Source organism: Peromyscus leucopus, chromosome 3 (assembly GCF_004664715.2).
Source record: "Peromyscus leucopus breed LL Stock chromosome 3, UCI_PerLeu_2.1, whole genome shotgun sequence".
In the NCBI taxonomy this organism is placed as follows: domain Eukaryota; kingdom Metazoa; phylum Chordata; class Mammalia; order Rodentia; family Cricetidae; genus Peromyscus; species Peromyscus leucopus.
Genome location: NC_051065.1, coordinates 37,945,278 through 37,963,343, shown reverse-complemented (window position 1 = coordinate 37,963,343; position 18,066 = coordinate 37,945,278). Strand labels below are relative to the sequence as shown.

At 37.1% G+C, this 18,066-nt stretch overlaps 1 protein-coding gene across 2 annotated transcripts in view; it reads left to right on the top strand.

The window, feature by feature from the left end:
* The window catches only part of Ptpn12 (protein tyrosine phosphatase non-receptor type 12), a 75,796-nt gene that overhangs the window by 24,269 nt on the left and 33,461 nt on the right, over window positions 1-18,066 (top strand). For both annotated transcript variants that reach the window (XM_028890936.2, XM_037203558.1), the window contains 6 exons: window positions 5,574-5,650; window positions 7,676-7,771; window positions 10,566-10,604; window positions 12,770-12,841; window positions 15,621-15,680; window positions 17,511-17,653. In XM_028890936.2, coding sequence (XP_028746769.1) covers window positions 5,574-5,650; window positions 7,676-7,771; window positions 10,566-10,604; window positions 12,770-12,841; window positions 15,621-15,680; window positions 17,511-17,653 — 487 coding nt within the window. The remainder of the gene's footprint in view (window positions 1-5,573; window positions 5,651-7,675; window positions 7,772-10,565; window positions 10,605-12,769; window positions 12,842-15,620; window positions 15,681-17,510; window positions 17,654-18,066) is intronic.

Here is an 18,066-nt window from a genome sequence, read left to right as displayed (position 1 = left end):
CTTTCTACTTCTTTTAACTGTTCTACATCATTCTCATGAATGGATTGTGTGACTAGACAGTATTACTAAAATTAACAAGGAATAGCACAGAATAACAGTGATGAGTTAACCACTCTGGAAGTTCAAATCTGGACATCATCCATTTGTAGCTATAAGACCCAGTGTTCACTGTGTCTAGCTTTTTTCATCTGTAAATTGGAGTTAGAGTGATGATACTTCTAAGGACTGTTTTGAGTGCTAGATAGATCAGACATCTGCTAATCTAGCACAGTAACCACTCAAGGCTTTTGCTCTAATCTGTTCAGGCTGTCATTAGAAAAATGCCATAAACTTGGTGGCTTATAATCAAAAGTGCATTGAGAGAAGTCCAAGATCACGGCACCAGAAGCATTGGTATGTGAGAAGGGCTCACATTCCTTGGTTCATAGTTGGTACCTTCTCGCTGAGTCTTCATGTAGAACAAGAAGCAAACACGTTTCCTTGGGCCTCTTTCACAGTGGCAGTCATTGCATTCATCAGAACTTGCCCTTCTTGCTTCCTAAAGGCTTTTCTCGTTGATATCATTGCATTAGGAATTAGGTTTCAGCATATGAATTTGAGGGGAGTGCAATCAGTCAGACCATAGCATTCATCCACCTTGGAATGGGAGTTGACATGGATTTCTGGATACTTTATTAAACATAACATAAAGGTCTTCACGTGACCTTTCAGTACTGTCCACTGATTTCTCTGTAGTCTAGAGAAATAAATATTCACTGGGTCCAGGTTTCTGTTTTCACATTCATTTTACAAAAAGTTGTGAGCATAACCTATGGTGCTGATGATGCAGAAAACAAACCTGCAAAAATCCCTCGTGCTCTAGCCTAGGTGTTAGTGAACACCAGTTCACCCAAGCGCTGTCTTGTGGTGGTTAGTGCTAGTAGGGATCATGTAGAAAGGGTAAGGGACATTGAGAAAGCTGGGGCGACAGTGGAGAGATGAAGGTTAGTGATGGTATGTTAGTAAATTGGTTGCTGGTTTCTGTGATAAGTAGGTTTTTCCCCTTATAATCACATTTGCAGGTGGGAAAACTGAGTCTGGAGGAGTTAAGTAACTTAACACAGTGCTCACAATGAAAGATAGTTTGTATCCAAAGCCTTGAAGTTCAGAAAGAGGATGGTTGTGGCACTCGAGGATATTGGGCAGGAGGCGTGGTGGTGGTTGTGCTGCTGCCAGCCTCCAGTGAACAGACTCTAGTGCTGCACAGCCCGCAGTGCACAGGCGCAGCTGCCCCGCAGCGGAGGCTTGTCCAAGCCGAAGGGGAGAAGCCTTCCTTCCTTAGGGGGCCGGCTCTCGACTTCAGGGACCTGTTCTTCCTTAAATTATTGGAGGTTTCACCAGAAGAGTTCTAGTCAATTTCTACCTGTTTAGATTTGGCATGTTATATTGGAAGCAATTGTACTTACATATTTGTTAGAAAATAATTTGTCAATTTCCTTTGAATGTTGAACATGTCCATTGTTTGTAGAAACACAAAGTATATAATTAATTTTTAAAGTAATTTATGTCATACAGTAACCAGCCCAATCCAGTTTTAGGACATTTCATAACTTCCAAAAGTTCTATATTCTTTAGCCCCAGGCAATTGTCAGTATCCTTTCTGATTCTAGATTTGGTTTTTTAGAAGTTTGACGTAAATATCATATAATATGTGAACTTTTGTGCCTGACTTTATTAACTTAGCACATTTTTAGTTATATTTGTGTTATTATAATGTTAGTAGTTAATTTCTTTTCAACATTGAAGAATATTTAATTCTCTGACTACATTACATTTTGTTTATCCACTCTGCATTTGATGTATATTGTAAGTAATGTCACTTAAAATATTTCTGAACAAGGCTTTTTGTATAAATAGAATTTTATTGTTCTTAGGTGCCTATGTAGAAATATAATTGTAGACCTACAGAAGTTTATATTTAACCTTTTTTGTTTTATGAGGCAGCAAGTTGCTGTATAGCCCAGGCTGGCCTCTAAATTCTTCATCCCACTGCCTCAGCCTTGTAATGCCGGTGTTATAGGCATGTACCACACAGCACCTAGCTTATGTTTAACTTTTTAAGAACATGAGATAAACTGTATTCCACAGTCACTATATTTCCAACAGTGGTATGAGGTCCAGTTTCCCACATTCCTACTAACAATTGGGGTTTGCTTGTTTGAGACTGTGTCAGTTTGTTATTAAGCTGCTGCCTTCAAGTACTCTTCTGCCTCAGCCTCCTGAGCAGCTAGAGCTACAGGTGTGAATCATTGCACTTACTCAATTACAAATCCAGACTAGTCTCCCTATCTGGATTGCTCAGGAGCCCTGTCTCTGCCTTTTGAGGCTGGAATTGTGGGTGGGCCACCACACTCAACTGCTGTAACCAGTAAGACATTTCCTTGGGCCCAGGCTTTTTGATTATAGTTTTTCTAGTGGTTCTTGTTATATTTCTAATTTTTTCTTGATATATTTCTAGCTTTTCATGTGCTGTTGGCCAGTTCTTTGTATATCTTCTTTGGTTTAAAGTCTTTAAATTGTTTAAACAAAACTTTATTTTAATCTTACTGTGTTAAAAGAATTCTGTCTGTTGCTTGGTTTTAAGGTAGAGAGCTTATAGCGTGTGGTCCAGGTTGGCCCAAACTTTTGATCCCCTTGCCTTAGCCTCCCAAGTCCTGGGATTACAGGTGTTGGGCCACAGTGTACAGCAAGAGTTGTGTATATGTCCTGGATACTAGAAACTATTCCTAGAACTGAAATTTTTCTATGTTCTAATAGAATAAGAGGTTATTTACCTATGTTTTCTGGTTTGTGAGGGCTAAAATAGAGCCTTTGGAGATGGTAAATTGAGGATATTCCACATATTCTGATATTAAATAGGAAGATTGTGTTATTCCACTTTGTATATACTTAAACTTTTTCATCTTAAGAGTGAGAAAGGAAGCCCCGCCTGCACGTAGACAGCCTACATGTAGGCTAATGATTCTAACTATCATTTTGCAACCAACTGTTGTACTCTTTCTTTGAGGCACTTTGACAGGAGAGTGGTATTCCATATGGATAACAGTTATTAACTGAGACCCCTTATTACTTGTGAATATTAAGAGGAAGCTTAATAAGGTTATTATAGCCTCATGTATCAAAAGCAGCATTTTTGGTACATCTATTTTCTTTCCAAAATCACATTAAAAAAGAGAAGACCGCCAGGCGGTGGTGGCACACGCTTTTAATCCCAGCACTCACGTGGCAGAGGCAGGCGGATCTCTGTGAGTTCGAGGCCAGCCTGGGCTACAGAGTGAGTTCCAGGACAGGCACCAAAGCTACACAGAGAAACTCTTTCTCAAAAAAAAAAAAAAAAAAAAAAAAAGAGGAGGCCAAGTAATGTGAATGAAATAAATGACAGTCCCTGGAAAATGTGTTAGAGATAACACTATGATTTTTTTTATGTATTTGTGTGAACATGTACACACTTTGTACCTGTGTGAGTTTACGTGCACCACATGCATGCAGGTTCCAGAGGAAGGCCAGAGTTCATCAGGTCCCCTGAAGCTGGAGTTAGAGGTGGTTGTAAGCTATCTGATAGGGGCCTTGGGAATCACACTGAGATCTTCTAAAGAGCAACTGCTTTTAACTACTGAGCCATCTTTCCAACCCTCAGTCCTGTGGTATTCTCCAAAATATATAATTCCCTCCCAGTCATAGGTAAAAATCAGAGAAACTTATAATTGGAAGAGACATAGGAAAAAACATAAATCTCTATGTAATCTTGAAAAATGAAAAATGGTTAAAATGGCTAAAAATTGTTATTTAATAATTTTATAACTAAATTTTCTGGCTTTGATAAGCTGTGATTATATAAAATATTAGTATTAAGCCAGGCATGGGGGCATATTCCTGTAATCCCAGCACTTAGGAGGCTGAGTACAAAGAATCATGAGTTCAAAGCCATTCAAATACTCCCACTCTCCAAAACAGTTGTTACTATTAGAAGAAGTTCAGAAGCAAGTAGTTGTAACTCGACACTATTTTTGCAATCTTTGTTTAAATTTAAAGTCATTTCTAAATGTTTATTGTAATTTTTTTTGGTTAATGAGGTTTTGGGTTTTTGTTATTTTGAAAGAGAGTATGTATCCTTGGCTGGCCTGGATCTTGTTATGTAGACCAGGCTGACCTCAATCAAACTCCTGCCTCTGCCTCCCCAAATGTTGGGATTAAAGGCATAAGCCATTATGCCCAGTCTTAAATTCTTTTAAGTCAACATAAAGGCTGATAAGATAGCTCTGTGAGTTATAGTACTTGCTACCAAGTTGATGACCTAAGTTCATTTTCCAGAATCCACATGATGGAAGGCGAGAACCAACTGCTACAGTTTGTTCTCTGATAAACTCCATGGGACACGCATGTCCCTCAGTATCTCCTGTTCCCTCCTATCAAAATAAATAATACTGGCTGGGCGTGGCGGCGCACACCTTTAGTTCCGACGTGGCAGAGGCAGGTGGATCTCTGTGAGTTCAAGGCCAGCCTGGTCTACAAAGCAAGTTCCAGGACAAACAGACAAGGCTGTTACACAGAGAAACCCTGTCTTGAAACACCCCCCCCCACATAATTATTAATTATATATATTACATACATACATGAATAAGGATTTACATAACTCAATGCAAATGAAAATAAAATGAGTCCTGGTATTGTAAGGTAAAAGAAGGATTGTATTCTTTTCTTTACATCTCTAATTTTTTTGTCCAATCCTGTCATACTTTAGTATTTTAATTTGTTAGTCATACTTAACCTTATTTTCATAATTTTTTGTGAAATATGAAAAGGTAGATTTCTTAATAAGAACAATTCTTGAGTAATAGTAATTAAAAGGTTCTGAGGTTTGAGCTGGGAATATGGTTCAGCAGTTAAAAGCACTGGTTGCTCTTCCAGAAGACTGGGTCCAGTTCCCCAGCACCCACATGGCAACTCATACCACTGTCTTCTGTAACTGTAGTTCCTAACTTGTGTGAGCACTGCACATATGTACACAGACTTACATGCAGGCAAAACACCCAAACTCATAATAGTTTTATTGTGTTTTGTATTATTTTCTTTTAAGACAGAGTCTCTATGTAACCCTCTATGTGATGGAACTTTGTAGAGCAGGTTGCCTGGAACTCAGATATCCCCCTGCCTTTATTTGTGAAGTGCTGGGATTAAAGACAAAATTTAAATTAAAAAACAAAAATACTGAGACTTAACACTATTTAATTTGGGTCAATGCCTAATGTTTTTTATTTTTAAAGTTCCAGAGATAATTTTTACATTTTGTGTTGCTTTTCTTAAAGGTTTACTTTTTGTTAAATAATGTAAAAATTACCTTCTTGGCACCTAAACTTCACTTTCTATTTTTTTAAAGCAAATGTGGTGATACATTTGTAATCCCAGCACTTGGTGGCTGAAAGCAGTTCAGTGCCTTTGTGACCTACATTGTGAAACTCTGCCACAAAAAGCCAGAAAAGGGAAATGCTTCGATGCCATCTGGACCTAAGTTATAATAATCTTTTGTCTTGTAGTTGACCACAGCCGAGTTAAGTTGACTTTGAAGACTCCATCTCAAGATTCGGACTATATCAATGCAAATTTTATTAAGGTACGTATTAAAATGAAGGGACTTTTCCTTGCTACACTTAATGCCTTCCTATATACAGATTTCATTGAAGGTGTTAACTGCCCAGCATGTACTAATAAGAAAATAAATAATAAAACCCTTGCCTTGTACATCTTACGTGCTTTCCTTCTAGCCGCCTAAGCCATATACAGATGAAACTGTGTGTCGGGGTAGGGGTGGGGGGATGGCAGAGACAGTTTTCTGTGTGCTGTTTTTACATTGAAAGCTTATAAATACTACTGTAAATGGTTCCTTGAGCTTAGGTGAACCTATATGTTGTTGAACCATATGGTAGTTTCCAATTTTTCTTGGTAATGAAATTACAATAAATACTGTTCTTTTGAACAGTTTCTTAGGATAAATTAATGCCAAAATTACTAGGTACTACTGATTTAAATTTATAAGATACACTGAAATTTTAAAAATCTTTGGTAATTGTTACTGTTTGTGGTGATAACTCAGCCACATGTGGTGATATATACCTGTAATTCCAACATTCAGGAGGCTGAGGCCAGAGGATTGCACTGAATTCAAAGCTAAAGAATGAGACTCTCTCAAGATAAATAAATACATAGATAAATAAGTAGATAAAAATCAAATAATAGGGGCTAGAGAGATGGCTCAGTGGTTAAGAGCACTGGCTATTCTTCCAGAGGTCCTGAGTTCAATTCCCAGCAACCACATGGTGACTCCCAACCATCTGTAATAAGATCTGGTGCCCTTTTCTGGCCTGCGGGCATACATGCAAGCAGAACATTGTATATGTAATAAATAAATAAATATTTTTAAAAATGGAATAATAAAGTGATAGTCATTTTGTTAGGTAACTGTAGTCAGTCTCGAATCAAAAGTATTGAAGTGATAAGCTAGTTGCTTGCTTTGAGACACAGTTTCTTTATGTGGCCTGGGCTGGCTTGGAACTTGAGATTGCTTGTCTTGCCTTAGAGTCCCCTTCAGTTTAATACGTACCTTGTTCTACTATTCCCTGCCTGTCATGTGTTTGTACTGTTACCAAGAAAGAGATGCAGCGTCCTGTGTGACTGAGTTTAAATAAAGGCTTAAATTTCTCATAGGTTATTTTGTGCTTTTGGATCTAGTTATACAACTGCTAAAGCTTTTCAATGATTTTTGTATTGGCAGTCATCAATATTTTAATAGGTATTTTGTTGATAATAAATGTTAGATAGTAAGAGTGGTAAAATTAATAATTGTCTTTGTAATGCTGAACAAATACGGTTTCAGAAAAAGAATCCTTTAACAAAATAAACTACAGAATTTATGGATTAAACCAAAATAGGTATTATATTTCAGATACTGTCAATATGTAGATTCTTTTATATATATATGTGTGTGTTAAGAATTCTAGTTTTTAACTGTACTTAGGACAGTGACTCAGGTGTATGCCAGTTCATTTGCTTAGTTGGCTATCTGGTTTGATCTGTTCTTAGCTTATTTCAAAGCCCTGTAGTAGGCTGTGAATGGACTCTTAAGGCAGCCATGGAAGGAACTGCTAACTAGTTTTAGTATTGTTCTTAGAATTAAATTGTGCTTTTGTATTTCTGCTATAATTTAACTTTTTTGACTATGTATTTTTTGTTGTTATTTTCTGAGACAGAGTTCTCCCTCTGCATATTGAGTTCCAGGATAGCCAGGGAACTCATACAGACCACACTAGCTTCAAATTCACAGATCACAGAGATCTGCATGCTTCTGAGTGCTGGGATTAAAGGCGTGCACCACCATGCCCAAGATTTTGTTTTTAGTTCTTAGTACAAAGTGATTCAATTACTGATTGTGTACAATACATCCAGTAAATACAAAGTAGTATATTGATTAGCAAAAAGTGACGTGAATTGGGTACATTTTGCCATGTTTTTATGCACTTTGAAAAGAAATGGCTTTAGATGAAAGCATTACTAATAAAACTTGAAACCTTAATGAATTGAGTTATGAAATATACTTGATCATAGTAAATGTGAAGTTGACCTTTTTTACCTACCCTTTCAGGGCGTCTATGGGCCAAAAGCATATGTGGCAACCCAAGGGCCTTTAGCAAATACAGTTATAGACTTCTGGAGGATGATATGGGAGTACAATGTTGTGGTGAGTGCCTTCCTGTCGCTCTTGAGATCGCTGATATGTAATAACATTAGGTATCTTACTGAGTAAGAAGTACAACAACTTTTTAGGTATAATTAATGGTTTAAGTGTAATGACATTTCTGAAAAAGACAAAAACTAATTTTGAAGAAGGTTCATTAAATTCTCATAAACAGGTTCAAATATTTTAAGAAAAGTATGCAGAGCTGAAGAGATGGTTCAGCAGTTAAGAGCACTAGCTGATCTTCCAGGGGACCCAGGTTTGATTCCCAGCACCCACATTGCAGCTGACAATTCTCTGTAACTCCAGGTCCAAGGGATCTGGCATCCTCACACAGATATATTATATATATATATATATATATATATATATATATATATATATATATATATATGCAGGCAAAACCCCAATGTACATTTAAAAGAAAAGAAAATGTGACTACAATTTAAATCTTGTCTTGTCCTAAGTCAATAACCAATGATTTAGCTACTGAAAAATTTTAAAGTCATTAAAAAAAGATTAATGTTTCCATAGACCAACAAAATGATTAATAATATAGGCATGTTTTTAAAAAATAATAAATATAATTATGTTTAATTTAATCTGAGAAATTCATATATGCATTCAATGCATTTCCGTCATATTTACTGTCTAATCCCCATCTCCAGCTCTTGTTGAGTATCCCTCTTTTATCTCCCTTCCAATGTCTTGCTCACTTAGTGCTAATCATAAACACATCAATATGGAGCCATCCACTGAAACCTGGTGAGCCTACCCATGACCAAAGAAAATTGACTTGGAGCTGGAGAGATGACTCAGCAGATAAGGACACTGGCTGTTCTTCTGGAGGACCTAGTTTTGAATTCCAGGACCCACATGGTGGCTCACAACCACCTATAACTCCAGTTCCAGGGGGATCTAATGCCTTCTTGTGACTCCTGTGGGCACTAGACATGCACACAGTGCACAGACCTACATGCAGGCAAAAGACCCGTCCATAGACATGAATTTTTTTTTTTTTAGACATGAAATTTTTTTAAAAAATTAATTAAAAAAAAGAAGAAAATGTCTTCACCCTCCCTAACAGCCATCAATTGTCAGCATCTCCTCAGCTAGGAGTGGGAACTCAGTGTGCTTCTCCTCCATCCATGACAGCCATGTCTTTTAACCTTTTCTAGAAGTAGACTCTTTTGGGTCCCTCTTCCTAGGAAAATAGATGTAAATATATTAACTATAAATCGTTAAGTGAAGTATAAAAGAATTTAAGGAACCTGTCTCCCCACCCTAGCTCATTCAGTTGGAAACATATCTAAACTATTGGCATTTTAGTTCCTTTGGCTTTTTTAAATAAAGGGAAATAGTATGCCATTAGTTTGAAAGTGAGGAAATATGTGATTGTTGGATACTACAAAGAGCCCATCTGTTGGACTGTGTATCAACATTTGTTGTGTGGATGTGGAAACCCAGTCACAATGAGTCTCATTCCTCTCATGAATCTATCACAATGATTCTAACACATTGGCATCCTCCATTATCCCTTTGAGAGATCAATAAAAGGAGGATGGGATAACAGCAGTACTTAGTGTTTGCTGTCAATTTCACTTTCAAATTTTGTTTTGTTTTGTTTTTGTTTTTGTTTTTGTTTTTTTTTTTTTTTTCCTGTGTAGTTTTGGTGCCTGTCCTGGATCTCGCTCTGTAGACCAGACTGGCCTTCAACTCACAGAGATCCCTCTGGCTCTGCCTCCCAAGTGCTAGGATTAAAGGGTGCGCCACCACCGCTCGGCTCAAATGAAATATAAAGCAGGAATAAAATTTGTAGGTAATGGGGATGTTTATCTGGGTAGGAGTTTGGATTTCACAGATGTACACATTTGTCAGAATTTGGAGAGTGGTCACTTAAGATTTGTGTATTTCATTGTTACATATTTTCAAGGGAAATACTGTATTAAACACATTATTGAGATCTAGATAATGTGCATGCTGAGGTATCTAGGGGAGAGTATACTGGTGCCTGCTGCATACCGAGGCATTGAAATACATTTACAAATAAGATGATAGAGGAATAAAAAAGTACAGTGATAGTTAAAATAAAAGTTTAATGGCTTTAATGTGTAATTTTACTATGAAATCTTTCAACTTAAATTTTAATACTATTATAAAATGAAGAAGCAGATAGTATAACTTACATTTAGAGTATAACCTTACATTTAGAGGCTTGTTAATTTTAATATGTTCAACCTTTAGAAAGGTTACATTTAAATGTACTGTAATATTTGGTGAAGAGTAATACTAAGTTAGGTAAATAATACCCCAGTAGTCCTTTTGTTTAACTCAAAAGTAAGAAATAAGTGACATTCACAGCTTAATCCAAACGAAGTAAGTCATTTTAAATGGCATCGCTTACTTACTGCTGTGTGGGTAGTTCTTGTTTAGAAGATCGTCTCATTATCCTGTACTTGTTCTTGAGATTTTGTTTACGTTTAAGTGTGTCTGCCTGCATGTATGTTTGTGTTATGTGTGTGCAGTCACCTTCAGAGTCAGACGAGGGCATCGGTCCATCTGGACAGACAGTTGCAAGCCACCATGTGGGCTCTGGGCACTGAAACCAGGGCCTGGATGAGCAGCCTCTTAGCAACTGGATGGCTTCTCAACCTCCATACAACACTGTTAACATTAAAGCTGCTTTTGAATAGAGACCAAGTGTTCTCTTGCTCAGGGTGAAGATAATTTCTGTTTTTAAAAGTAAAACTGTTTTTAACTGATACATTCTTTATTTCCCACCCCAACTCCTTTTTAGATCATCGTAATGGCCTGTCGAGAATTTGAGATGGGAAGGGTATGTATATGGCTTAACACACTATGTTTTGGGGGCTAGAAGTTCCTAATCATTTATTACTTCACAGTAATCTGATCCCAAGTAGTTAAAGGAAGGTGTACATTTCTGTTATATGCTCTGCTATTTTATACAATACATGGAACAAAATGAATGGCCTCTAAAGCACAGACATCTTTCTGTATTTCAGAAGAACATTTACTAAAAATAATTGTATATTGTTATTTGCAATTTTCAAATGTTTCATGGTACTTAACTCAAACAGTTCATTTTCTAGAAAGTAATTTTTGAAATATTAGCAAAATTGAACAAATAAGCATATCAAAGCAATTCTGATAATGACAGCTTAAACTGCATATGGTGTCATACACCTGTAATGCCAACACTTGAGAGGCAGAGGCGGGAAGCATGCCACAAATTTGAGGCCAGGTTGGTTTACATAATGAGTTCAAGGCCAGTCAAATCGATATAAGACCTTGTCTCAAAAAAAAAAAAAAGCATGAATGTTCTGATTAGTCTCTGCAAAAACTAGTCTCTCCCTATATGTGTGTATGTGTCCATGAGTCTTTACATACATACATGTACATGTGTGCAGGTACAGTCAGATGTGTATGTGAGTGTGAAAAACCAAGTCTGCATCCAGTCTGTATTTGTCTTTCCCTTGCTCCCTCCCTCTCCTTGTGTGAGATCAGGTCTCGCACTAAACCTGGAGCTCATTTCAGCTAGACTGGCTGGCCATTAAGCATCCAGAATTCTTTCTCCTCCCCACAGTGCTGGGGTGACAGATGGATATCATTATACCTTACTTCACACAGGTTCTCATGTTTGCATAGGAAGTGCTATACTCATTGAACCCCCCCCCCAGCCCGACCGCCACTTGTTTATACTATTCATTCTCATTCTCATTCATATTCTCTCTCTCTCTCTCTCTCTCTCTCTCTCTCTCTCTCTCTCTCTCTCTCTCTCTGTTTGGTTTGTTGGTTTGTTTGTTTAATTAAGTTTTTCAAGACAGGGTTTTTCTGTGTAGCCCTGACTATACTGAAACTTGCTTTGTAGACCGGGCTGACCTCAAACTTGGAGATCTCCTGCCTCTGTTTCCCAAGTGCTGGGACTAAAGGTGTGCACCATCACTCCCAGCTTTTGTTTATACTATTTTCAAAATTCAGAAAAGAAAATGTTTGCTTGGTTTATTTTTTGGTAATGCTCAGATTTGACCCAGACCTTAGCACACACACCAGCAGACACTTGTCACTGAGCTTCCCATTGCTTTCATTTGTAGCTGATGTTGTGTAGAGTGATGCTTTATTTCATGCCATGGGATGTCCTACAGCATCAGTCCCGAAAGTGAAAGATGGTCATCTAGTTATAAAGAATAGTACTTAATTAAATGTGTTTGACCTCTAGATGTGACACCCAAGTCAGACTTCAGGAATACATTGTGTAGTGTCTTTATTTGAAGTTCTTTATATTAAAGTTCTAAAAAACGGCTATTAAATTTTTCATTAAGAGATGTGCTATAGAAGCAAGGTAAATCTTTATTGTATACATGTCATAAATGATGGAGAAGCCATATTTTAACTAATTTCTTTTATTCCTTGGAAATAATTTTGTTTACTAGTATTAAGTAATGTTGGGACAGAAAATAAATATAATAAAATCTAAAAATTGAAGATTAATCAAATTTTCTATGTAAATGTTTATGTTCTTTACTATTATTTGATTATAGTTGGAAATTTAAATTTTGTTCATCTAGTGTTTTGTTTTTGTTTTTCAAGACATGGTTTCTCTGTGTAACCCTGGCTGTCCTGAAAATCACTCTGTAGACCAGGATGGCCTAGAACTCACAGAGATCCATCTACCTCTGCCTCCCAAGTGCTAGGATTAAAGGCATGTGCCACCACCACCCAGCTCATCTAGTGTCTTTCTTAAATACTGCTAAAGTTTAGAATTTCTCTTTTTAATTTCATTAATGACCTCATTGTATAGGTGGTGAAAATCCCTCTTAGTTAGCACAAAGCCAATAGAATAGTATAATTAGCAGTGGCAAAATGCTTCTTATACCAAGCAATGCTCCTTCTTCTTAACCCTAAACACAAAGCATTTATAAAAGCTTAAGAAATATCATACAGTTACTGACTTATTTTTTATTTATCTTTTTTGGACAACAGAAAAAGTGTGAGCGCTATTGGCCTTTGTATGGAGAAGATCCTATAACATTTGCACCATTTAGAATTTCTTGTGTAAGTACCTATTTTTATTTGTTTTAAAAATTTATACTTTGAGCCAGGTGGAGTTGGCGGCGGCGCACGCCTTTAATCCCAGCACTCAGGAGGCAGAGCCAGGCAGATCTCTATGAGTTCAAGGCCATCCTGGGCTCCAGAGTGAGTTCCAGTAAAGGCACAAAAGCTACACAGAAACCCTGTCTCGGAAGAAAAAATATATATATTTTGGTCAGTTCCATCCCTGCCTCATTTTCCAATTCCTGAAACACACCGACTCTCTCTCCCCCTCTAATTTTATGACCTTCCTTTAATCCACTGAGTCTAATTGGTACAAGTGGTATATAGCCATCTGCTAGATCATCCACACCCCTAAAGAAAATTAACTGTCCCTTGCTCAGCAACCAACAGCTGCCAGTAATCCCTCTCCTTGGAGTGGGTCTGTATATGCCCCTCTTCCATCCATACTGGAATTTTGATTGGCTTTATCTTATACTATAGCTACTATGAATTTTCATGTGCAGCAGCCCTGTTAAATCCAGAAAACAGTTTCATACCAGTCCTCTCCAACCTTTGGCTCTTAGAATCTTCTTGTATTTCCTTGTCTACAGTGGTTCCTGAGCCTTGTGGGGAGAGGCTGTGATGTAGATGTCCCATTTGTGGATGAGTACTCTATAGTTATTTAATCTCTTCTCTTTAATCAGTTAAGAGTTTCTGTATTAGCTGGGATGGTGGCCCACACCTCTAATCCCAGTACTCAGGAGGCAGAGGCAAGTGGATCTCTGAGTAGCTGGCCAGCCTGGTCTGTAAAGCGAGTTCCAGGACAGCCAGGGCTATGTAGAGAAACCCTGTCTCAAAAAAAGCAAAAAGCAACAACAGGAGAGTTTCTATATTAACCTCCATCTACTGCAAAAAGAAGCTTCTTGAGGGTTGAGAATGGCACTGATCAGTTATATAAAGATCAGTATATGGAAAGCAGTTTATCCATTAGCAAAATCATAGAAGTGGGTTCTCCCTTAGGGAATAGGACCTATCCTGCCATAGTTCTAGTTCCCAGTGTCAGGCATGAGTTCTATCCTGTGGAGCAAGCTCTAGTTAGGTTCAGTGAAAGGGGTCCTATAACATTCATGTCATAATGACATCACCAGGATATATTGCCAGGTCAGTTGTTATTGTAGCTCACAGTTTATAGCTGGTGAGACTCTACCAATCTGAATGAATATCACCTTCCTGCATTATAAAAGCTAGACAGTAGGGAAGAAGCCTCCACAGTACCTATTTTTATATACATGATTTAATCAGAAAATTTGCATTGTAGACTGATGAACAATTAATTTGATATATGGTATGAACTCAGGCTGTTGTAAGCCTAGGAATCAATTCTGTGTAAACCTTTACTTACTATAGGAAGCAGTATTAATGTTTATTCTGCTTTTAAATTTAGGAGCTTTGGAAATGACTTTTGCAACTGTTAGATTTTCCTTGTTTTTTGTTGATTCTGTTAATCTTTTTATATCTCTTGATAGTAATTATGTAACCTTGATCAAATTATCTCTGAAAATTGGTATACTCACTTCTAATGAAATAAATGGGAAACAACATTGTTAACTGGGGTATAGTATGGCATATTAACCTTTCCTATTGTCCTTCCCCACATTTTAAAATTGTGTATAAAGTTAAACTTGAGGATTGCTATCCTAAAAGTGAAGATTATTCCTTATAGCAGGTAATTTGACATGAAACCTAAAACGTAGGTGTCAGCTCTCACCCACCAGGCTTTTTACAAATCCTTTTGTTGCATATGTAGCCAAGTCTGCCTCAGACTTGAAGCAGTCTTCCCACAAGATCTCTGCTCTCTAGGGGCAGTCTCCCTAGTCTTCAAGTGCTGGGGTGACAGGCATGAGCTGCCATGCTGGCTTCTTGACTCCTTCTGAAAAGTAAAATACACTTTCCTCTTAACAATATTTGAAAAATGGTATGGTACAATGGGCATGGTAGCACATGCCTTGGGTGGGTGGGGGTGGGGGCTGTCACAGTCATGACAGCAGACTGATGCTAAGACCAGCATGGTCTGCTGAGCAACTTTCAGGATAAATTAAAACAGTAAATAAAAAATAAGGACCCATTCTAGAATAGTATTGGATGTCTATATCATTAATTAGCATATAGTATTCTTGTTAATGATTGACCTAAGCTGTCTGTAGTTACAATTAACAAGGCAAAAAGAACTCAGCAACAGACAAAAACAGAGTTCCTTTTAATGCTCTAGCTGAAGGATGGCATCAGACTTACAGTTGTTCATGGTTCCTATAACCATTATAAGAACAATGACTTCGAGTTTTCTTCCTTCTTTCCCTCTTGGCTGTGTATTTAAATTGACAGTTGAGAAGGCATGGCTGAAAATCGGGTGCAGTGGCAGACATTAAGGCGTGACATTCTTTTTGGATTGTTTTGAAAGCATTGTTCTGGAGAGGATTCTACTTTGCTATATTCTGTTAGTCATGATTAAATAATCAGTTAATAGACCGTTTTTAAAGCCTCTAAGAGTTAGACAGAACATTAGGAAGCAGAGGCTATAGCCCAGCATATGTTTATCCTAGCATGCACAAGACCTTGGGCTCAGATCCTAGCACCATTGAAAAGCTTAGGTGGATGACTTTTCGATTTTTAAAATAATTATTAGATATGTCCAAAACTCTAAATGTTAATTTTAGATTGTGTACTTTTAATTATTTTGTTTTGCTATGTATGCTTTTTCATTTTAGTGTTTTTACTGATGGACAAATTTTTCTCCTTTTAGGAAAATGAGCAAGCAAGAACAGACTACTTCATTCGAACACTTTTACTTGAGTTTCAAAATGTAAGCAATTCCCATTGTAGAAAAAGAGTGCCTGTTCCCACTTATCCTCATCCCTCCTTATCTCTCCCTCTTCCTTCCCTCCCATTCTTGCTCTGAGTCTCAGTCTTGCTATTATGCACTTTACTTAGTATCTGAGCCTTATGCTTATCAAATTGCATAATAAAATAATATAAATTTTAATTTACTTAGGACAAATTAAATTATCTCTGTGTAGGATAATTGTGCTTTCTTTGTTGCACATAGTTTTCTTCTATTAACAATAGACAGATTATAGCATTACTTACTTATTACTCAGTTGTGTTCACAATTTTTTAGAGACAAAACTAAATTTTCATTTAGAGGCTGGGATTTAGTTCAGTGCTAGAGACCTTAGTCTAACAGGCGCAAGGGTTCAATCCCCAGCAATGTAAGAAATAAAAAAAGTAAATTGTCATTTAGATTTAAATTATATTTACCTCATTGTATTGATTTAAATGATTCAGAGCCAAACAAAATGATAATTTCTCAGGGAATAAACCAGACATGTCTAAAAGGACACTGGAAAAATGCTTCTCAACCTTTTTCTCAAATGTTTTTGTTAGTCTAACTTGGTCATGAGATACATCATTCTTCCCAATTCCTTTGTGAGCCTACCTGCTTTCTTTTGACAAGCTACCACCCTTACTTGTTCTTCTCCCTGACATTACTAGTCATATCATTTTAGTTGAGTCACTTATTATATTTAAGTTGCACATTTTATCTTTAAGTTAGCACCTTCTACACATGTATCAGATAAACCAGTTGTTCTAACTATGAAAGTGTGTATCGCATATAGACACCGGTAAAGGAGATTTGAGAAGTGAGATAACTGGCCTCCTTAGTAAAGACATACAGAACTTGAACGTCGGAACTGAATCCCAAGCTCGGTCCTCTCTGTTGACATCTAGACTAAGCAGTCTTAAAAGTCATTGTGGGGCTGGAGAGACGGCTCAGAGGCTCGGAGCCCTTGCTGCTCTTGCGAGGACCCAGGTTACTTTCCAGCCCAATGTGGTGGCTCACAACTCTATAACTCGACTTTCAGGAGATCCAAAGCCCTCCTTTGACCTCCAGTGGGCACAAGGTACACACACATAAATGAAAGAGTTACTGAGGCTTCTTTGGATCATTGATTTATGTGGGTATTGCTTTCATTACTTACTGTAAAATTAAAATTTGGAAAAAATTAAAGACATGGAATACATACATTATCTGGTGGAAAGAAAAGGAAAGTAAAATCTTAGCATTATTCTGAAAACAAACCTCCCCTGTTTCTATCCCAGTTGCCCCCAAAGGCTTGAGAGGAGACAAGATAGTTTGCTAGACTACAAATAGAGAACCAACAATCTATAGTGAGAAAGTGAATTTGGAGCTGGACATTCTTCTTTTTCAGGATATTCTTTTGATCCTCTAACTCTAATGAATTCTAAAAATTATATATTATCAATTTCATAGTGTAGATTAAAGAGTATGTTATAAAATATAATAGATAAAGAGCATGTTACATATGTTAATACCACCTAGGTTGGGGCCTGCATTTGTTAATATCCTATAAAACATTAGGCAGGTTACTGTGTCTGAATGTCCTTACCTATGAAATAGAGATGACATAAGCACCACCTTCCTTGTGGAAGCTAAGTAAGTTGTTACATAGGAAACATCCTCAGTACTGGGTATATGGTAAGTAGGCAGTAAATGGAGGCTATTGTTTATTTGATTTTTTTAAAGATATCTTAGAAATGATATTAAATGAAATACATAGCTTAGAAGTTTGTAAATACATTTTTCTAATTACTGAATTCATCTTTTATGAAGGAGTCTCGTCGACTCTATCAGTTTCATTATGTGAACTGGCCAGACCATGATGTTCCTTCATCGTTTGACTCTATCCTGGACATGATAAGCTTGATGAGGAAATACCAAGAACATGAAGATGTGCCTATTTGTATTCATTGCAGGTACAAAAGAATTTTCTAAATGTAGAGAAGTAGAGTGCTTAAGTTTGTTGTGAAATAAAGTTTTACTTCTACATTAATTTGATGCACTATATCTTGAGCTTTCCTAGCCCCGTTATAGTATGTTTGAGGCCCTGTGAATTGATACAATCTAATCTAGTTAATAGGCTGTCTAAATGTTACAGTAAATCATCGTCACATTCCCCGATATGATCAATGTCAGGCAAATTTTCATGAGTGATAAAGCCTCAGTCTTTAAAAAAGTGTATATAGATAGGCAGAGAAATGGTCTTACTGGCTTAAGATACCTTTGATGTCCAAACAAGTGCTGGGTGTGGTGAACATGGCTATAATCTCAAAACCAAGGAAACTGAAACAAGAGAATCTCAAGAGTCCAAGGCCAATCAGGGCTACCT